The sequence below is a fragment of the Narcine bancroftii genome, chromosome 4 (assembly GCF_036971445.1).
Source record: "Narcine bancroftii isolate sNarBan1 chromosome 4, sNarBan1.hap1, whole genome shotgun sequence".
In the NCBI taxonomy this organism is placed as follows: domain Eukaryota; kingdom Metazoa; phylum Chordata; class Chondrichthyes; order Torpediniformes; family Narcinidae; genus Narcine; species Narcine bancroftii.
In genome coordinates this window covers 126,830,804-126,854,075 of record NC_091472.1, presented here as the reverse complement: position 1 = coordinate 126,854,075, position 23,272 = coordinate 126,830,804, and the positions used below count along the sequence as shown (strand labels likewise).

Sequence of the window (23,272 nt, the reverse complement as noted above, 5' to 3'; positions counted from 1 at the left end):
TCACGCTTCCTGTAGCTCTAAATCAATGGATTTTAACCTTTTTCTTTCCACTCGTATTCCACTTTGAGTAATTCCTATGCCATAGGTGCTCTGTGATTAGTAAGGGATTACTTATGGTGGTATGTGAGTGGAAAGAAAGTTTGAAAACCACTGTTTTAATCGTATCTAATTAGGCCTTTTCAAGCTGCCGTGTAAAATGGGGTTAACCGGGTCATTTGCCCGGTTAGCGCCCCACTCACGCAGCAGCTTGAATGGGTCCGACCTGGTCAGTGTGGTCCAAATACATCTGGGTCAGGGAACGCAGTAAAGGTTGCGTCCACCGGCAGATTGAAAATGAAAATGGCCAACTCATTGGTTCTGGTGACGTGAGTGCTTGCTTGCGTGACTGGGCTTTATCTACTGAAATGCACAGTGCTTACATCCTACTGTTCCTCCCAATGACTGGAGCATTTGCCTGACAGCAGTGGTCACAACAGTTGCCTGCTGCTATGTAATAAGGTTAAATTGTCTTGGATACAACTTAAGAGAGAGTTTTAAAGAGTCAATTACCAATGGATCCAACATTATTTTCATTAGGTTATGTTAAAAGGTTGAGCTTGACAAAGTATCAAATTGCATTTTTTAAATTGGCAATGGCTGTGACAAGAAAATGTATAACCATTATTTGGAAAAATGAGATTGATTTGGGATTGCAGAAGTGGCATATAGAATTGAGGTCATGTATTCCATTGGAAAAAATAACGTATAATTTAGCGTGATAATTTTTGTTTGAAGTGTGGAGCCTCTATTTAGATTATATGGGGTTTAAATGTTGAATTTCCTGGAGCTCATCATGGTGTTGCTCTGATCCATGGTGGTTGATTGTGTCTTTGATGGTTTAAATCCCCTGTTTCTTCCTTCTTTCTTTGGGTCTATTGGGGGGGGGGGGGAATGGTGGGAGGAGGGTGGGTCATGGGGGGGGTGGGGGAGGGGGGTTTCATTTGTATTGTATATTCAATATTTTAAATAAAGTATTCAAAAAAAGTATTTTTGTAATTATCAGTGAAGTGATAATGTGTAGGTATTAGAACCGTAAAGACACGGTTTGATTCAGGCATTGAAATTTTATTTGAATGAAAATTTAAAAAAAATATTTCTTTTGTTTTGACATCAGAAACATGCAATTAACTTGTTGGTTATTAATCGGTGCGGACTAGAAGGGCCGATATGGCCTGTTTCCATACTGTAAATTGTTATATGGTTATATAGTGGGAGACTGTAAGGGGTGTGATGCTCAATGGAATAGCAGACACTGCTAATAAATTTAGTAAAATGGATTAGCTTCAGATTATACATAAAAATAATTGGAGTTGCTGTAGTGTAAACTGTCATTTAGCCTGACAAATGACCTTACCTTATAGAGAGACCTACAAACAAGGAAATCCAACACAACATTCGAATAATCCCATGTAATATCTCTCAAATTAAATTGTAACACTTCTCTTATTTACAAATGAAACAAGCAACAAAAGTTAAGTTGTTCCACATGGCACCACCTGCAGCCTTACAGAAGTTTCACAGACCTTCATCAACTCACCTAGTTTATTTAGCTCAGATAGTCTTCCTTTCAATCAATTCAGAGAGGGATGATTTATATATCCAAATCAGTATTTATCGGATTCTGATTATATTCTGCATTGCAGAATCAGTTTACACTTTTCTTTGTTTGCATTTCTCTCTTTTGTATACACATCTTGAGTACAGTTTCTTGCGCTATCAATGAGTAGAAATTCTGTCTATGCCACAGGAAAAAGAATCTCAGGGCTCTATGTCATGTATTTTCTCTGCCAATAAATCTGAACTTTGACTTTGAGAGCATACAAAATACAGATTTGAATCTGGGTCACTGGCACAGTAATAGCGTTACAGTGTCATGGTTGCCTGCAGCATTCTCTCATACCTTGATGAAGGGCTCAAGCCCGAAATGTCAGTTATGTATTTTTACCTTTGCTACATAAAGGACACCATTTGACCTGTTAAGTTTCTCTAGCATTTTGTGTTTTTACTTCAACCATGATGTCTACAGATTTTCGTGATTTACTATTGATCATTTATGTGATCATTTTATACTCGTGTTTTTGTATGTGCACTATTGAGAGATGATGTTTCCTCATGTTGTATATGTACAATCAGATAATAATGAACTTGAACTTGGGGTATAAAACACAGTTGCCTGCTGTACTACAGCAGAGTTGCTTAAATCGTTCCCATTCGCCATTTGGACTTCGATTCATCACTTCTGGTATTATTTCCGGTAAGTGCGTGGTGTGTCATTCAACTCGTCATTGCGGGGGCAGGATCTCCCCCCCCCCTTAAATCGCCAGGTTGACAATTTAATGGGTCAATCCCCCGCAGCTTAAAAGGTGCTGGACCCCACTAATTGCACCTGGGTCCCAGGTGGGCTACACAGGTGCCGCAGCTTAAAATGACCTATTGACTCATTATGTGCGCTGTTTCAGAACTCCAAAGGAAATGGGCCAAAGACAATTTTTCTCAAGCAAAATATTTCAGTAAAAATTGGGTCTACAGCAGTGGTTCTCAACCTTCCCTTCCCACTCACAAACCACCTTAAGTAATCCCAAAGAGAGGAGTCACGTGATGGAGTAGTGGCCGGTAGGGGAATACCACCCCTCTCCAGAAAAGAAGAAATAAAGTCAAGAGACACAAAATATAACAAACAAAATATAAAGTTGCAGAGAAAAGAATGAAAATGGCACCCAAGAATGAAAAAGTAAAAACAACGGGGAAAAAAATAAAAGATGCGGGAAGAGAAAGGAGAAGGCCTTATCTGCATGAAGAAACAGGGAGCCATCGTGGAGAAGAGAGCCCGTTTTCCGAGGTGGGTGACGACCCCGCAGAGTCGTGACCCCCAACTGCTGGACTGCAAAAATGGCTCTTTGAGCCAAACAAAAGTGTGCAGTGCGCTTACTAAGGAGAAGGAGAACACCAATGGGAGGGGGGCTCAGCTGGAAGAAGAGGAAAGTGACAGGAAAGGGAGTAAAAGGAAAGAAGAGCAGCAGCAGGAGGCCCAACAGATGAGTAGCCCAGAAGAAGACCAACAGCAAGAAATCAAGCAAGAAGAAACCCAGCAAGAAGCCCAGCAAAGTGAGACAAGCAACTCATCAAGAAACCCAGAAGAGACACAGTTACAAGGAAGAAGAAGACACAAACACACGTACAAACACAGAAGAAGAGAAAGAAGAAGACCAAGATCTGCACAGAGAAATAGAAGGTAAAACAGATGGACAGAATATAGATAAAGTTTTTTTTTTCCATGAACAAATGAGAGCATAAAAGAATGGCTGACATTAGAATTTAGTGAAATGAAAAGAAAAATGAAAAGTACAGAAGATAAAGTGAATAGATTAGAGCTGGTCATGACAGAAATAGGGAAAAGATTAGAAAATATGGAAGAACAGGAAACGGCTGTAAAAATGGAAGTGAATGACTTAAGAAGAAAATTGGAAGAAAATGATAAAAAAGTTAAAGAGGCACAAGAGTTGTTAGCTCAGAAGATTGATAGGTTGGAAAATTATAGTAGGTGAATCAACATAAAAATAGTGGGCCTGAAGGAAGATGAAAAAGGCACAGATGTGAAGGAATTTATAAAAGAATGGATCCCAAAGGTCCTGGGAATGACAGAAATACAGGAAGGAATGGAAATAGAAAGGACACACAGTACACTAGCTCTGAAACTACAGATATATCAAAAACCAAGATCCATCTTAGTAAAATTTTTGAGATATACAAGAGAAAATATACTGGAGTGGGCAAGGAATAAAATTAGAGAAGACAATAAACTATTGGAATACAAGGGTAAAAATATTTTTTTTTTACCCAGACATAAGTTTTGAACTCTTAAAGAAGAGGAAGGAGTTTAATACAGCAAAATCGATCCTATGGAAAAAAGGTTATAAATTTATGTTAAGACATCCAGCTGCGCTTAAAATATTTATCCCTGGGGAGCAAAACAGACTGTTCTCGGATCCATAGGAAGCACGAGAATTTGCAGAACGCCTGCAGGACAGAAGGAGAGATGAAGAGTTGTAACAAGAATGAAAAACGGCGATAAAATATATATAAAGATGTAAAAATAATGTATATGTAAGAATTAAAGAAGGGAAAGAGAAGAAAGGAAGGGGGGGAAAAGAGGGTGGACTCTTGTGTAAAAAAAAATATTTTCTGGGGGGGGTTGGGTGGGAGAGAATAACTGTCACTGCAAAATCAGTTGACGCTTGCGAGCGGGTTCGCAATCCGAATGGAGAGGGGAGTTGTGGTTGCCCAGCAAGGGATAAGGGGAAACTCCAGAGAGGGGGGAGACATATGGGGCTAAGGGAATATTGGATGTGGGAGTTGTTGAAGTATTTTATGTTTTAAATATGTTGTCATACATTGAGTTTAAAAAGGGAAAATTGAGAGATAAAAATGGGGGAAAGGGGGATGGTGGTGGTAAGGAAGTGGAAAAGAGGTGTAAACAGAGTATGAGATGGCCATCTTGAATTATATGACTATAAATATTAATGGAATATATAACCAAATTAAACAGAAGAAGCTATTACATTTATTGAAAACAATAAAAAAAAATACATAGCATTTGTGCAGGAAACGCATCTAACTGAAGTGGAACATAATAAATTAAAGAAAGACTGGGTAGGGGCAGCATCATATAATTCAAAAGCTAGAGGTATAGCTATATTAATCAATAAAAATGTACCAATCAAAATAGAGGAGGAAATAATAGATCCAGCAGGGAGGTATGTAATGATAAAGAGTCAGATATATTCAGAATTTTGGAATTTGCTCAATATATATGCTCCTAATGAAGAGGATCAAAAGTTTATGCAAGATATTTTTTTGAAGATTGTAGATATGCAGGAGAATATATTGATAGGAGGGGATTTAAACCTTAATTTGGATCCAATGTTGGATAAAACTGGACAAAAGACTAGCAAAAAGAATAAAGTGGCCAAATTTATGGTTAAATCAATGCAGGAAATGAAACTTATGGATATATGGAGGAGACAGCACCCAAGAGAGAAGGAATACTCATATTATTCAAGTCGGCATAAAACATACTCAAGGATTGATATGTTTTTGTTGTCGGCCCATATTCAAGGGAGAGTTAGGAAAACTGAATATAAAGCTAGATTGCTATCTGATTATTCATCCCTGTTATTAGCAATAGAACTGAAGGACATCCCACCAAGAACATATAGGAGATTAAACTTCACGCTACTTAAAAGACAGGAATTTAGAGAATTTATTGGAATGCCAAATTAAAATGTACTTTGAAATAAATACGGAATCAGTGAAAGACAAATTTATATTATGGGATGCAATGAAAGCTTACATTCGAGGGCAGATAATAAGTTATGTAACCAAGATCAAAAAGGACTACAATCGGGAAATAGAACAGTTGGAAAGGGAGATAGCAAGTACAGAAAAAGAACTAGCAATAAGGGATGATATAACAAAAAGAGAATTGGCGGAAAAAAAATGAAACATTATAAACATATAAGGTGGAGAAGAACACAATGAAACTAAAGCAAAAGTATTATGAACTAGGAGAAAAAACACATAAAATATTAGCTTGGCAACTTAAAAGAGAACAAGCTAAAAGAACTGCATTGGCATCAAGGAAAAAGGACAAACAAATTACATATAATTCAATGGAGATGAATGAGAACTTTAAGGAATTTTATGAACAATTATACCAAACTGAGAACGAGGGGAAAGATGATAAAATAGAAGAGATTTTAAGCTAAAATTGAACTGCAAAAATTGCAAGAAGAGGAACAAAACAAACTGTTAAAACCATTTGAAATAGAAGAAGTACAGGATATATTAAAAAATCTGCCGAACAATAAAACGCCTGGAGAGGATGGATTTCCAATAGAATTCTATAAAACATTTAAAGAGTTATTAATTCCTCCTCTCCTGGAAGTAATGAACCAGATAGAAGAAACACAAAACTTGCCAGATTCATGTAAGACAGCAATAATTACAGTAATACCAAAGATGGGGAGGAATCCACTAACACCAGCATCATATAGGTCAGTATCTACTTAATTCAGATTATAAGATAATAGTGAAATCATTAGCAAACAGATTGACTGACTGTGTACCAAAAATAGTAAAACAAGATCAAACTGGATTTATTAAGAAAAGACGAACAGCGGTTAATGTCTGTAAATTTATTAATTTAATTCATGCAGTTCAAGGAAATAAGATGCCAACAGCGGCTGTTGCTTTAGACGCAGAAAAAGCCTTTGACAGGGTAGAGTGGAATTATTTATTCAAAGTATTACAGAGGTTCAATCTACCAGAAAAATATATTAATTGGATTAAAGCATTATATAATGGACCATTCTCGGCCGCGGCAGGAGTAAATGCACACAGGCCGATTCCAGGGCGCACCACTCCATAACTGTGCACAGCGGTCGTAGATCTCTAGATATGGTTCGACCTAAAAGGGGAGGCAGGCCTCTTCAGCCCAGTTAAGCAACCTACATAGGAGAAGGACACTCCGATATAAAACCTATGACCCAAGGACCTCGCTGCCACATTCCAGCTTGCTTGGCCACGGCACACGAACCATGGGTGTAAAGGGTGGGGCCAGTACTGCGCACACTGCACTCCACCTAAAAGCTCCTTTGCGCAGGCCTGAGGACATGTCCACGTCCCCCCCCTCAAAAGATGCACACAATTTATCGCAGACGTGGACATACCCCTCCATAAATCTTCGTCTGCGAAGCCAAGCCAAAGAATGGACCATTGACGAAGGTAACAGTAAATGGATATGTATCGAACCAATTTAAATTAAGTAGGTTAATTAGGCAGGGATGTCCATTATCTCCCTCATTGTTCACTTTAGCAATAGAACCATTGGCAGAACTGAAAATAAAATAAATGAGATAAAAATAAAGGAGTATAAAATCAGTTTATTTGCAGATGACATCATAGTATACTTTTAACAGAACCAGAAATATCAATAAAAGAACTACATAAGAAAGTGAAGGAATATGGAGAAATATCGGGGTACAAGATCAACGCAAATAAAAGTGAAGTGATGCCAATGAGTAATGCGGATTATACAGAATTTTTTAAAAAATCACCATTTAAATGGAAAACACAAGCAATCCGATGCCTAGGTATTAGACTAGATAATAATTTAAGCCGCTTTTACAAATTAAATTATCAGCCACTAATAAAGAAATTGCAGGAAGACTTGAAACATTGGAAAGAATTACCGCTAACGTTGATAAGGAGGGTAAATTGCATTAAAATGAATGTCTTCCCAAGGATACAATACTTATTTCAATCGTTATCAATTCCCTTAACAGAGAAATTCTTTAATGAACTAAAGAGAATAATAAGGAAATACTTGTGGAAAGCGGGGGAAACCGAGGATAGCAATAGATAAATTAACAAATGACCAAATACCAAAATTATTATTGATGCAAAATCAGCTAATCCCTTTTACAATAGATAACCTTTTCTTTAAAGAAAGGGAGAGAAAATGAATTAAAAGAATAGAGATTTTTTTTAGGAAATTATTTATTAACATTTGAACAGTTGAAGTTCAAATATGGAATAACTCATGGTACAATGTTTGCATACCATCAACTGAAAGCCTACTTAAAGGATAAATTGGGAAACAGACTGAGATTACCAGAAGGAAGCAGCTTTGAATATGTGATTACAGACACAATGATAATTGAAAGATTTATAACAAACATGTACATCAAGCTGCAAGAGAAGGAAAATGATGAAATAAGCTATAAACCCAAACAAAAGTGGGAAAAGCATTTAAGCATAAAGATAAAAATGAAACATGGGAAAAGTTATGTTCTGGAACTACGAAGAATAAATACAAGGTTACTCATGATACAGTATAATTGGTTACACAGGTTATGTATCACGCCCCATAAATTAAAAAAATAGGATCCAACATTATCAGATAGATGTTTTTGCTGTAAGAAGGAAATGGGAACAGTACATGCAATTTGGGCATGTGAGAAAGTGAAAAAGTTTTGGGAAGATCTAAATCAGATATTAAATAAAATCACAAAAAGCAACATGCCAAAAAATCCAGAGATCTTTCTTCTAAGTAATATAAGAAGTAAAGAATTAGGCCTCAAACTGGATGAAGCACAAAAAAGATTTATTATGATAGCCTTAGCTGTAGCAAAAAAAATGTATAATGTCAACTTGGAAATCAGAAGAAAGCCTGAGAGTACAGCAATGGTACATGGAAATGAATAAATGTATTCCACTGGAAAAAATAATAAAAAATAAAGTCACATTATTTGAAAAAATTTGGGAACTGTACATGGAACATAACAGAGAGGGCTTGTCTCGGACCTCCACCCCCTAAAACGATAAGAAGACAAAATGACTTGATCTAGTGTGTAAAAGTAGATGACATTTTTGTTTGTTTATTTTTCTTTGTGTGATGACATTATTTAATGGTTTTATTGTATTGTATATGTTGAATGTTTATTGGTTTTGGAGGGGGTGAGAAGGTGGGGGGGGGAGGGAGGGTAGGGGGGAAAAAAGGGGAGAAAATGCCACTGTGTATATTTAAGAGGGAAATGTTTGTATGCATTTTGGTTGATATGGTTCAGTGTGAAAAATAAAAAAATATTTTAAAAAAAGTAATCCCAACAATGGAATATGGAAATGCAGAGTTGCATTCCCCTGGAGAAAATCACGTACAATTTAAGGAAGAAATTTGGCACATTCGTTAGAGTATGGCAACCTTATCTGAAACTCAGATACACAGACATAATTTTCACCCCTTCAGAATAAGGGTACTTAAACAATCCGTCCCAGCAAGGATACAAATGGAATCAAAGAAGTGGGACGTGGCACAGACAATGTGCTCGTGTTTCTTTTTTTGTTCCTTATCCCTTTTAATTTAAGTACCTGGGGTTTTTTCAGTTTTCTGCATGGTTGTTGACCTCACCGGTATTTGTGTTTTGTGTATTTGTATAATTTATTTAACTTTATTCTCTGTTGTATTGGGGGATGGGGGGGGGGGGGGGAACAGACTCTATATGTTATTCAGAAGTGTTGAAAGGAAGTGTATTGTTGTCTGAATCCATAGGAGTCTGAAAATTAAAAATAAAATATTCAAAAAAAGTAAACCCTTACTAATCACAGAACACCTATGGCATAGGGTTACTTAAGCGGGTATGTGAGTGGTAAGAAAAAGTTTGAAAACCACGGCTCTAAATCATATTCTCTCGTCTACTATATTCATCAGATAGTGACAAAGTTCATACCAATTCAGAATGTGGATACACGATGACTCAGCAAATGTTCTTTTTGCACACACACTACTGTTTGAGGTTGCCATGGAACCATAGTTATAGGTCCACATGAAAATCAATATACTGCAGCAGCAAAAAGGTCCCACCCTGATGTATAGATTAAAATAACACTGTCCTTCTCCTGCAAGGACTGGTTGAACTGCACAGCACACCACATTCTTTAATGGGCTATAATAGTACCCAGAACACAGAAACAGGGCTGTTGGCCCATCTACTCTGTCCCAAGCTTTTTATTCCACCTAGTCATATTGACCTGCATATGGACCATGTAAATGATCTAAGAAGCAAAATACTGATACGTAGCCTCAAGATTTGAGGGAGCAGATTTAAAACAGAGAAAAGGAAGAACCTCTTCTCCCAGAGATGAGCAAATCTCCAATGAAACAGTACAAGCTGCCTCATTAGATATCCTTAAGGCACAGCGAGATAGTTTATTGAATAATAGGTATATTAAGGGTGATGGGGAACAGGCAGGTAAATGGAACAGAGTTCAATGCGACCTTATTGAATAGCTCATCTCTCCCAGCTCCCTCAAAAAGCTGAACTGGAGATTTAAGGACTATAAACTTCGCTGACTCTATAGAATGGCCTAAATCCTGTTCTTATTTCTTATGTTTTAATGGTATAGCCATTTCCTTTACATCGATACATTTATAATTTAAAAAAAAAAGTCATTCTTGGATAATTTGCAATGCTGGTGTTTACTGCTCATCCCTCAGGCTGTGTTACAATGACTTGGGATATTTTAAATTGTCTTGTCATATTGGCAAACTCAAAAGGTTCCACCCTTAGAATAGAACACAGGTGAGACAGTTGGGTTTGTGGAGATGCAACAACTTCATGAATAACAAATGATAATTGCCTTTTCAAACTCTCAGGACTGGTCTTAAAGTTAGATGACTGGTCTAGCTCTGATTTTTTAGCTGAGCAGCAGAATCACGACATTCCAGCCCCAAGGTGGCTGTAAAAATCTGATGCATTAACCACTCTGCCAATGAACTGTGCAACCAGTAAGAAATAGATGAGGTATCCAGTGCCAACATTAACTTATCTTTCAGTTCCATTGGAAAGCTGGACCCAAGATTTAAGGATATAATCTTGGCTGACACCACAGAATATTGTGGGAATGCAGCATAGCTGACCATGCAAACAATAAGTAAAACATTAAACCAAGTCACTGTTTTCCCAATTGGATGGATGAAAAATGATCCCATTAGTCCAAAGAGCAGTGGAGTGCTCCTAGAATGGGAACGTTCAAGGTACAAGATTGTGCATGCTGGATGACTGAGATTGAAAGTAAATGGGGCTGCATTCATTTCCCAGTTCACACAGAGGATTCAAAGATGCAGAAAGGGAGATTTTCTGATGAACCACAGTAACCAAAAGGTATAGAATTTTAAAAGTGTACAGATGATGTGAATTCAGGTGAAAAAAAAAAGCACCATGAAGGTGGTTGGTTAATGATGCTACAAATATCACTTCATAAGCACAGGAAAGGAAGGACTCATTGGATAATTGATGGAAGGTGCATGGGTCTGAAGAGGCTGGAATCTGGAACAAAAACAATCAGCTCAAATAACTCAGCATATTAGACAGTATCTGTGGAGGCAAAGGGGCGATCAACATTTTTGGTCAAAACCAGGCATCAACGCAGAGAGGGTAAAAGGAAGAGAACCAGTGCACAGGATTAAGAGAGGGGGGTGAGACAGGGGTCAGCAGGTGAAATTTAATGAAACTGGAAGGAGAGGGCAACAAAATGATGGGCAGATGGATCCAGCTGGGGGAAGGTGGGGAGGGGGGAGTGTTGAGACTTATGAGGCAAGGGAGTGATGGGATGTACCTGGAGGTTGTTTTGCTCATTATTGATATCACCACTTGAGGAATATTGTATCTAAACCTTTCAACCAATCACATTAAGTTGGTCCTAAGCCATGTTTAAAATAATATGATAACGAGGAACTAATTAAATTGTCAATGTTGAATCAATCCTTTAAAAAGGTATGGGTTCTGGTTAAATAAATCTTGCTGGCCTACAGGAGGCAGTGGTTGTGAAATTAGAAGTGATTGGTGGAAGGAGCTCGACTTCCACCAATTGTTCTGGCAGCATCGTGGCTACTCGTGATACCACAAACCAAGCATTTTACTGGCACTACTTCAGAAATAACACACCTGAAATCTTTGCCCCTTTTGGCAGCATAGAGACTGTATTCAGAGCAAGGGCAGAAAGAGGAAGGACAAGCAAGAAAGATGTGTGTGGCTAATATCAAACCAATGATTATCACATCATAACAAGGGGGGTGGGGGGTGGCGACTCCTCTTTGTGATTTTTATAAATGACCTGGATGAAGAGGCAGAAGGATGGGTCAGTAAGTTGGCAGATGACACAAAGGTTGGAGGAGTTGTGGATGGAGCTGAAGGATGTCAAAGGTTACAAGATGATATACTGTAGACAGGATGCAGAGTTGGGCAGAAAAGTGGCAGATGGAGTTTAATCCAGATAAGTGTGAGATGATGCATTTTGGAAGAAAAAAACCAGAAGCCTGAGTATAGGGTTATTTAAGAGTGTGGATGAACAGAAAGACCTTAGGATTCAAATCCATACATCCCTCAAGGTCGCTACACAGGTTGATAGGTTAGTTAAGAAGGCCTATAGGACGCTGGGATTCATTAATAAGGGGATTGAGTTCAGGAGTAGAGAGGCCGGGGGCGTGGCAAGATGGCGTAAGGATCAGACATGCCTTCCAGTCCTCTCCTGACTCTATCTTATTGTTTTGTCTAGAAATGCCCGTTAAAATTCTTTAAAAGTTTAGATAACTTCAGTGCTGTTAATTTAACTTCTGACGGTACATTTGGTGAAAAAGAGCAAAAAAAAAAATGACAACAGATCATCAAAAAACTACATTTTCTAAAAGTTCAAGTTTTGGAGCCTACCTACAGGAAAAACATCGAGACTCAGCCTGAAATGGATCCCAGGAGAGAGATACAGTTTTCGGATGTAGAGATTAATGTTACATCGGTAGAGCCCCCTAAAGAGGGCGCCAAACAGGCTTTAGAACAAAGAGTTATTCTGGTTCGTACATGTGCAGTAGCATCTGACGGCAATGTTATGAATGAACGATTTGTGAATCTTGAATCTAAATGATCTTATACAATGCAGGGATTATCCAAGATTATGACTGAACTTGGTACTAGGTTTAATACTCTGGTGAAAATACATTCTCAACAGATGGCTGAGTTTGAAGCTTTTAAGCTTGAAGTGAGAGATAAATTTAATTCGTGTGAAGAAGATATAGACGAAATACGGGATCAAGTTTTTGATGTGACCAAAAGGGTCGAAGACTTACAAACTCAAAATAAAAATTTGGTGAAAAAGATTGATTATTTGGAAAACCAATCCAGACGGAACAATATAAAGATTATTGGTTTGCCGGAAGGTATGGAGGGACCAGACCCAAGAAAAGTTTTTACTGAATGGATTCCACAGGTGCTGGGTCAAGAACATTTCCCGGAAGGTATAATACTGGAACGTGCTCATAGAGCCTTGCATAGAAGACCTATTTCAGGTCAAAGTCCAAGACCTGTTTTGGTTTGTTGCTTGAATTATTACGACAGAGAAATAATTTTACGAGTGGCTATTAGAAATGCACAACAGAGAAAATCACCCTTGATGATTCAAAATAATCGAGTTTTCTTCTATGCGGATTTGAGTCAAGAAGTTATGTTCCAACGACGGGAATTCAATCCTGCTAAAGAGTTGTTGTGGAAGAAAGGTTACAAGGCAACCTTTAGATATCCAGCTGTTTTGAAGGTTTTCCAAGATGGTTGCCAACCAAAGTTCTTTGATTCTTCAAAGGAAGCTATAGCATTTGCTCAAGAGCTGCCAATTACTCAGTTTCAACAGAGACATAGTCCGCCGTAATCTCTAAGGAGACAAGAGATGGAAGAAAAGAGCCGTGCTCCAAGAAGGAATGGTTGTAGTGGTGACTCAGTAGTTGGAGTTGATTAAAAAAAGAGTTGTCCTTTTTTTTCTAATGTTTTTTTTAAAAAAAGGAATATTAAATAATGATGATGTTAGTTTAAGATGAAGTGAGAGTTGGGGGAGAGAACTGGATAGGCACTATTTCCTGAAAGTCATCTGCTACGTGTGAGTTATCTTACACCCATTTTTTTTGGGAGTTACCGCACTGCGCGGTTTAGACAGGAGGGGGTATTTTTAACCTCCTACCCGTTTTCTTTTTTCCTTTTTTTTGTATTATTAGATTAAAGAGTGAAGGGTTTTTTTTTGTTTAAATATTAAAAAAAAAGCATAAGAAAGTATTTGATTGTTTAAAAAACTAAAAATTGATGTGATTTTTTTGGTAAAGTTTATTCAGTAGATAAGGAATATTTGAAATTTAAATGTGAATGGGATGGATAAGTTTTTTTTAATATTTTTTCTTTAACTTTAAGGTGAAAGGAGTGTTAATTCTGGTGTATATTATTTTGCTATTTTAGTTATAGAACGAAGGGAATAATGGTGAAAGTTATAAATTGAATTGTACAATTCTTAATGAGGCTTGAATCTTGTTTGTGGTTTATGCTCCATTTGTTGAAGATATAGATTTTGTTGTAGATGTGTTTTTATTATTTGGATATCTGAATTTTAACGTAATGATTGGGGATATTTAAATGTGGTATTGGAGCTTTTATTGGATAACTATTCAAGAGTAAAAGGGAAAAATGGTGGAAGAGTACTAAAATTGAATTGTACAATGCTTAATGAGGTTTGAATTTTGTTTTAAGATGGTGGTTTATGTGACTAATATGATGATAGATGTAAAGTTAGCTGATATTTGGTGAATGTTTATCTCTATAGAGAAAGTTTTTTTTTCTTTTTTTTTCATGCTACAATTTTTTTTTAAGAATTGATTATTGTTTAAGAATTTTTGATAGATAATGTTACTAACTTTACTAATTTTTTATATTAATTAACCTCGTTTGTGAAATATATGCATTTCAGTTTGATTTAAATATGTTTTTTTTAAGTCTGATATTTTAGTATTAATTACTTTTCTTTTTGTTAGTATTTTAATCGGTTATGTTTTTGTTTTTTTTGTAAGTAGGTTTTTTTTCTCACATATATTAACTTTATTAATTCTTCACTCTTTATTTTGGGGGAAGGGGGGGTTGGACTAATTTGGGTTGGGTTATTAATGTGTAATAATTATTGGGGTGGGTATAGTTTATTTAGATTACGGATACTGTATTGTAATTTTTATTATTTTATTCTTAATTTTTTTTTAATGTAATCCTATATGTTATTCATGTTATAAAATTTTAAATAAAGTTTAAAAAAAAGGAGTAGAGAGGCCATGTTGCAACTCAACAAATCTCTGCTAAGATCACACTTAGAATATTGTGTTCAGTTCTGGTCACATTGTTATATAAAGGATGTGGAAGGGGTGGAGAGGAGATTTACTTGTTGCCTGGATTGGGAAACAAGTCTTATGAGGCAAGGTTAGCAGAGCTGGGACTTTTCTCTTTGGAGTATAGAAGGATGAGAGGAGACTTTATAGAGGTTATGAGATTATGAGAGGCATAGATAGGGTGGACAGCCAGCATCTGTTTCCAAGGGCAGGAACAGCAAACACCAGAGGACATATGTACAAAGTGAAGGGAGAGAAATTTAGGGAAGATGTCAGGGGTAATTTATTCCATTTAAAAAAATCTATTTATTTATTTATCAATTTATTCAAAATGCAGAGAGTTGTGGATGCCTGGAATGGCTTGCCAGGGATGGTGGTGGAGCCTGAAACATTGGGGGCACTTAAGAGACTCTTAGACAGGCACAAAGATGAAAGAAAAATAGAGTTATGAGGTAGGGAAGGTTTAGTACTTTAGGAATATATGGGTTGGAACAATATTGAGGGCTTAAGGGCCTGTATTGTGCTGTAGTGTTCTATGTTCTAGATCAGTGGTTCCCAAATTTTTTTGGGCTGCTGCCCCCTTGACCTCCAGGCCACATCCCGAGAGACCCCCACCAAATACAATGGTGCTTGTGGCGACACTGAGCGGAGGGTGGGGAGTTGCAATGTTGAGTGGGGGGGGTGTGTGGGGAGTGGTGGCACTAGTATAGCCAGTAAACCGAAAGGTCTCCCTGCGTCAAGGTCACATATGATGGATGTCTGTGGGTACTGTGTAGTGACTCTAACCATGCAGGGTATAGACTATAAAGACTTTAAACTTTTGGTGATGCCGCAGCTCTGAGCTCCTGTGCACTGGGGCTTGATTTTCAATGTCACCGTGAAAGTGTGACAATGGAGTTTGATGGGCCCCATTCATTCCTCACTGTCTGTAACTAGCAGTTCTTGAATCGCCCACTGCACTCCATCTACCATTCAGGCCCCACCCATGGCACCCAGCCAGCAACCCAGTTATTCATCGCGCATGATCTGTGAACCCTCCATGCTCAACATCACCCCTCCACTGTTGTTCGCCAAGCTCACCCCTGACTGTAAACCCATCTCTATCAAAAGTAGGAGATACAGTGCCAGAGACAGGGCCTTTATTCTGGCAGACATGTAGCAGTTACTTAATGAGGGTACCATTGAGCCCAGCACCAGTCCTTGGAGAGCACAAGTAATGCTTGTGAGGAATGGGGAGAACAGGGTGATTATTGACTACAGTCAGACCATTAATAGGTTACACACAACTAGATGTGTTCCTCCTCCCTGTATATCGGATACAGTGAACCAAAAATCACACAGTATCGATCTTTTCTTCCATTGACTTGAAATCTGCACATTATCAGCATCACCAATATACTGGGTTCGAGGCGGATGTCCATCTCTACCACTTCCTGCAGGTCCCCTTTGGCATCACCAATGGAGTCTCAGTCTTCCAGCGGGAGATGGATTGTGTTGTAGATCAGTACAAGCTGTAAACCACATTCCCGTATCTTGACGCCAACCTTCAAAAATTCCTCAACATCACCAAGCTCCTCAATCTCACGTAAAATAAGGCCAAGTGCGTATTTCGCACAACCTGCCTTGCCATCCTTGACTGTGCTGTTGAGAATAGAGTCATTGATCCAGACCCGGACTGCACATGCCCACTCCTGGAAATTCCCCTTCCCCACAGCCTTAAGGTTCTGAAAAGGTACCTGGGGTTTTTCCTCTTACTATGCCCAGTGGGTCCCTAACTATTCAGGCAAGGCCTGTCCCCTCGTCAAAGCTACCTCTTTTCTTCTGACACCAGAGGCCCATGCAGCCTTCAGCTGCATCAAGGCAGATATTGTCAAGGCCACAATGCACACAGTGGATGAATCCATCCCATTCAAGGTAGAAAATGATACATCAGACTTTGCTCTGGCTGCTTCTCTTGACTAGGCTGGAAGACCAGTTGTTTTCTTTTCCTATACCCTGAGGGCCCCAAAATTCCACACTCCTCTGTCGAGAAAGAGGCCCAAGTCATTGTCGAGGCAGTGCAACACTGGAGATACTACTTGGCCAGTAAACGATTCACCCTGTTAACTTCACGTTCATGTTCAATAATCAGCAGTGGGGTAAAATAAAGAAGAACAAGATATTGAGGTGGAGAATCGAACTGTTCAACTACGATTACAATATCCTGTACCAGCTGGGAAACTCAATGAGACTTCTGATGCCCTATCTCGTGGGACCTGTGCCAGCACACAAATTGACCGCTTACAAGCCCTTCACAATGATCTCTGCCACCCTGAAGCTACCAGGTCTGGACTCTCCAGCCTGCCTGTACTTGTCCTTGGGCCATTGGATGTTGTAATTGGATTAACCCTCCTGGCACCAATCCATCAACCTCTGCTAACAGCCTGGGCTGGAACCTCCAGCACTATAAAGGTGCCAGCTTTGGACCACCCGGCTTCATTCCAGAAATGTGGAAGGGCACTGAAGAAACTGTTGGTAAGATGTGCACTGTTAAAAACGGGTTGGAAGCTTTTAATTAATGTCCCTTGTCGCATAGAGCCATGCCTCCACTGAGTCAAGGGGTAGTGGGGCATCATAGCGATTTATCCTGAATCATCATATGTGCCAGTTCAGAGTGTGTGCGTATTTTCCCCACGTTCATTATTAATTGTCCACTATTTCTTTCCCACAAATGCTGTAAAGAGTGTGTGCTGTGGTGCCTGTTACCATTTCCCTTCTGTAAATAAAATCTTCCCGACTAAAATGGTGTTCAGAGTCCTTGTCTTTGATGCCTACCAAACCTGTTTCCTCACAACAATATGCTAAACCACTGTTTGTACGTGTTTGTCTGTTTGGGTACACACATTGACCAACTGTGCCTGCATCTCCTCCCAAAGATTCCAGAATTTTCTACAGCCTCAGCCCAGTGCAGAACAGTTGAGCAGCATGAAGTTTGGAGTTATTGATGATGCATCAGTTACACAAGGTGAAAACAAGGCTTTTACTTGTATGTGCTATGGCCTGCATCCAGGGGCTGTAGAGCCCTTGTTGTGAATGGGTGCACTAAAGGAATCTGCCATCCATAGACCAACAGCAGTTCTCCTTTCACTACTGTGGACTAACCCGGTCTCTGGGCAGAGTGTGAACCTTCAAAATGCACCTGCAAAGTTGGGGATCCTTATGCCACATAGAAGAAATGGGAATAAATTGGGGTGTGCATATTAATCAGGCAACCAGAATTTTGCAGTAACCTGCAAAAAAAAAGAATGTGGCATCCATTCATTCTACTCAGTCTGGCCACAGACATTAACCATATAACCATTTACGGAGCGGAAACAGGCCATGTTGGCCTTTCGAGTCTGCACCAATTCACTGATTTTGTGCGCCCTCTTCAGGCATTGGCCCCAGTTATGGGCAATTATCTTTTAAAATATGTTTATTGGTTAAGAATGAAAAAAATGTTTGTATACAAAAAAAGTGTACAAATTAGTAAATTATATCAACCATTTCATAAGTGAAATAAACCATTCAATTTAGCACAACATCCATAATTATAAATCATAACCATATTTCATTTCTTAATCTAAAAAAGGAAATCGATAGTTATATTACAATCAATGTTTACAAATCATGGGTTTTTGAACTCAAATCTAATACAATATTGAAACTACTGCAGATAAGTTGGAATTGTTGGATCATACAAACATGGAAACCAGCCTTCAGCCCATGCTGGATGCTGCCCAAAAAGGGGTGATGTCCCAGCATTCTGGCACTCCTCTGATCCTCAGTGGGAGCATGGTCACAGCATCCCCCATACTACTGGCCCAGACTACCCAACTTTCCTTTGTTTCATCAACTTACCTTAGTATTTGGTTTACAATTAATCACGAGCAAGTTAAATAGATCTGGAACTTGGTTCTGCTACTCTTTCTTGTTCCATCAGTCATGTTGCCACTTTCTGCTCAAGCTTCTTCTAACCCTGCTCTCACATCTGTTTCTACTTCATTCACACTTTGCTGCACCAGTCACACAACTACCCCCAGCTCCTGGCCTCCTCAGTTCCTGACATCATGTTTCCCCAAGCCTAACCTGTTTTAATGCCAATCTCACCCCTTGCTCTTCTTCAACTAATATTTTAGATCATCCTAAACAGTCACATTAATTATCAGGTGATTTCAATTTACTTTAGACTCTGGCAGAGCCACACTAAGTATTCTCAAACACGTTTGAGAGGATTTAAAAAAAAATCACCTGTGAAATTTTCAATGATTTTTTTTGTACTAAGTTTCTTGGACAATGTTTTTTCAAGATTATAGGACTAACTGACAGAAATTCTCCATTGTTTTAAAACAAGCTTTGTAATGACACAGCACTCGAAGAGATGATTTTCACTGGACAATCCCACCTCTTCCAATGCCATTGTCTTTCTCTGGCACCAGAAAGCAAGGTAAACAAAAATGTAAATTCTGGCAAGCCCACAATAGTTACTGGGAGTGGAGCGGGAGGAAGGATTGTGGTGATATATAATTACACAACTGGTGACCTTGTCTCTAAAGCAGTCCAGAGCTCCAGTCTAGCCTTCCAGGTTTGTCTTGCAAGACCTCTTAGTGTACAGATTAGTTTATTAAAGCTGTCTTATACTCGCACTGCTGGTGTGGTTACTGTCAGTACAAGGATTATGTTTTTTTTAAATAAATGGAAAAAGAGAGGAATCTTGCAACAACTGGTCCTGGAAGCTATGATGACAGCTGACATTATTCAATGCATAAAACGGTATAGAGTTCCACTGATAGCCTGGGCACAAAAAGGGGCAGCTTCATTCGGCTCGCAACATGCCCTCCCAATGCAACGTCTGCCATCACCTACTTCCCACCAACAGTTTTAATTCTGGCTTTTCCAAGCCATCATCTCACTCCAATCGATTCTTCCTGAATACTATTAAACGCCGACTCACACGATTTCGGTCCTAACAGTATTAACTCAAAACTCTCATGCAACTCCTGCTTTCAATCCCGACCCACACAACCCCCTCGAGTTTTCTCTCTGCGCTAATAAACCCTCCATCAGAAGGAGCGACACCAAACGTTGGCAGCAGCGCGTAGGTAAACGGGAGATCTGGAGGCTCCGGAGAAGGGGGGGGGGGGGGATTCTCTTGCTCGGTTAGGGGGTGGGGGTGGGGAGAAGGAACAGTTTGGGGGCGTTAGACCGAGTACCACGAGGCCAGAACTGCAGCCCGGCCTGGAGGACGGGGAGAGGTTGGAACATCTCGGCATCGGACAACCCTCCACCCACACCCAACCCAGCCGGAGCCCCCGGCCCAGCTCCTCGTGCTTACCTCCTCCGCTCCTGTAACACAGATACGGGAACCTCCACACGTTTCCGAGCCCCACCGCGTAGCCGACACAGGCCAGCGTGAACTCCAGCTGGCGGCTCCAAGTCTCCCTGAGCCGGGGCGGGGGAGATGGCGAGTCATGGAGCTCTCCGCCCCCAACCTCATCGCCCCTCTCCTGTTCGAATTTGTCCCCTTCCATCGGCAGCCGTTCTCCCTCGGTGATCTGAGCCCCGACCCCCATGTGTGCGCGCCGCTCGCCGTGACTCAGGGTCGTGGAGGCAGGACAGCTCCTTCTTCAGCACCGAGCGACTGCAGGGTCTGCTTCGAAAAAGGCTTTGTTTCTTAACCTCTGTATAGACCTTCAAATTTCTCCCATTTATGTAACACTATTTGACGTACCTTCAAATTTCTTAACTCCGCCCCTTCTTTTGAAGCGCTGGCATGGGCATGAAACAACGTGGAAACAGCCTCCGTCCGTGCAGGCTGTTGCCTTGCTCAGCTCGTCTCATTGGTCTGCGTTTGGCCCATCTCGGTGGTTCTCAACCTTTTTCCCCCATTCACATTCCACTTGAAGTAATCCCTCAGGCATCGGTGCTCTGTGATTAGTAAGGGATTGCTTCATGTGGTGTGTGAGTGGGAAGGGAAGGTTGAGATCAGAAAAAGGATCATTGGTCCATTTTCTTTGGAGTTATGAAACCATTTACATAACGAGTCAGTTAGGTACGATTAAAATAGTGGTTTCTTTTAATGAGGGAGGTTGTACTGACAATAACCACACCAGCAGTGCGAGTATAAGACAGCTTTAATAAACTAATATGTACACTCAGAGGTCTTGTCTCTCTGTAAGACAAACCTGGTTGTACTGACAATAACCACAGCAGCAGTGCGAGTATAAGACAGCTTTAATAAACTAATATGTACACTCAGAGGTCTTGTCTCTCTGGAAAGCTAGACTGTAGCTCTGGACTGCTTTATATACAAGGTCACCGGGATGACCCCTGGTGACCTAGTGGTGGACTTACATATCACCACAGAGGTGTGTAGTGTTCAGAGGGGGGGTTACAAAGTTAAAGAGGGGTGGAGGGGATTTAGAGATAGAGAGGGGTGTAAGGGCTGGAGAGGTTTACTGAGATATGGAGCTATGATAGACTGGAGCAGGTTACATAGGGAGAGGTGTAGGGTCCAGAGGATATTATTAACGAGAGTAAACAGCTTTTTTTTAACCCGATGACATATTGATCAAAAGACTACTACTAGAATTAAAATAAATTTGAACAACAGCATCCCTCTTGTCCTCATGAGTTTTCAATGCTTATTTGGACCTGGTATGTTATTTGGCTCTCATATCTCTGAACATGACTCAGCAGATCTCATTTCCAAACAACAGCATTAATTGTTTATTGCTTAAAATGAAGCAAAGATTATAACTTTTCATCCATCAGACCAGTGACTAGATATGTCAAATCATTATGCGTGGCACAGTGTAAAGAGAGATGTCACCTTATGGGCCAAAACTCCCTTTATAATTCCATTTCAACATTACAGATCAATCCCCTCATCCTCCTGTGATAGCATTATTCTGCAGTGGTGAAACATTGGTGATATCCTCTTCATCAAGTCATGTCCTTTGTAGTGGCCTATCTGACGCGACTTGACGCAAGTGGCAATAAATGACACTGGAGTCAGTAGCGTCAGGAATCAGTGCCTTTATTGTGCTTAACCACACTTTTTATAGTTCCCTCTACACGTTTCACGCTGAGCCTTCTGGGATGCGGTAGTGACGTCATTTTCCAGCCTCGGGTGTCGGGTGCCATAAAAAGCGCGGGCTCTTATTCGTGCACTTTTCCTAATTGTTGGTGCCTGGCCTGCAGCTAGAGGACTGGGATGTAAATTGGAGGCTACGCCCTCTGGTAATGCACTCGCTTAACTGTTGTGGCTGTGTGCGATTCTGTTGTACACGTGGAGCCCCCACTACACCACCCCTCCCTCCCCCCCCCAGAATGGTGGCTGCTAGAAGTAGGTTCATGCTGGTAGTTCAGCCTGGGGCAACCTCTGGGTCGTTTCAGAGGTGATGTGACCGGTCTCGAAAGGTCAGTGTCTGCCAGTTTCAGTCGCTCAATTGTGAACATACGCTCTTGGCTCCCTATGTCCAATGTAAATACTACACCTTCTCGTCTGATTACCCTAAAGGGCCCCTCATATGGGCATTGAAATGCCGAGCATTTCTGACCTTTCCTAACCTTCGCAAATTCTGTAGTCAGTAGGTCGTGTGGCGTCTGATGTTTGGAACTCCTATGAAAAACTGTGGGATAGGGTTGTTTTGCCCTATTGCTATCTCTCACAAGATGTAAAATATCCAAGTCAGCTGTCTGATTTATGTCACTACTGAAATGTATGTCACCTGGAATGGATAGTGGAGTTTCATAGATCACATCAGCAGTCGAAACTGGCAATCTTTCCTTTGGTGCTGTACGTATTCCCAATAGCACCAACGGTAATTCGTCCATCCAGTTCGGCCCCTGCAGTCTCGCCTTAAGTGCCAACTTTAAATGCCTATGGAACCATTTCACAAGTCCATTTGAATGAGGATGACAGGTGGTTGTGTGGTATAATTTACTTCCACAGAAGTTTGAAATCTGTGTCAACAGGTGGGAAGTAAACTGCGTACCTCTACCTGAAATGATGTGACGAGGTACATCAAATCGTGCAACCCAATTAAAAATAAAGGTCCGTGCACACGTCTCCGTGTCTGCTGCCTGCATAGGGATTGCTTCCGGCCAACGACTAAAACGGTCAATAACAGTAAATAACTATCTCATCCCCTGACAGACCAGCAAAAGTCCAACTACATCCACGTGGACATGCTAAAATTTTGCATCCATCGTGGAGAATCTTTCAGGCGGTACACGCATGTCTGTGAATTTTAGCCTTTTGGCACTGAAGGCAAGTTTTGGCCCATAAGGTGACATCTCTCTTTAGACCATGCCACACATAATGATTTGACACTAGTTTAACGGAAGATCTAATGGAAGGATGGGAAAGATTACATATATCATTGAAGATCTTCCTGCACCAGCTAACCAGTAGAATGGGTCTAGGGTGTCCTGTGGAAATGTCGCAAAGGAGTGTGGGACCACTTGCCT

General features: G+C 40.1%; 1 protein-coding gene across 2 annotated transcripts in view; it reads right to left on the bottom strand.

The window, feature by feature from the left end:
- Positions 1-20,721, bottom strand: part of LOC138761125 (sodium- and chloride-dependent GABA transporter ine-like) — a 103,296-nt gene extending 82,575 nt beyond the window's left edge. The window contains exon 1 of one of the 2 annotated variants that reach the window (XM_069932769.1): positions 20,529-20,721. Coding sequence is in view for 1 of the 2 variants with exons in the window: in XM_069932768.1 (XP_069788869.1) it covers positions 20,133-20,370 (238 nt within the window). In the remaining variant the exon portion in view is untranslated. Of the gene's footprint in view, positions 1-20,132; positions 20,498-20,528 lie in introns of those variants that run through there. The other variant, XM_069932768.1, reaches the window with a different exon arrangement.
- Between the last annotated feature and the right edge of the window lie 2,551 nt (positions 20,722-23,272).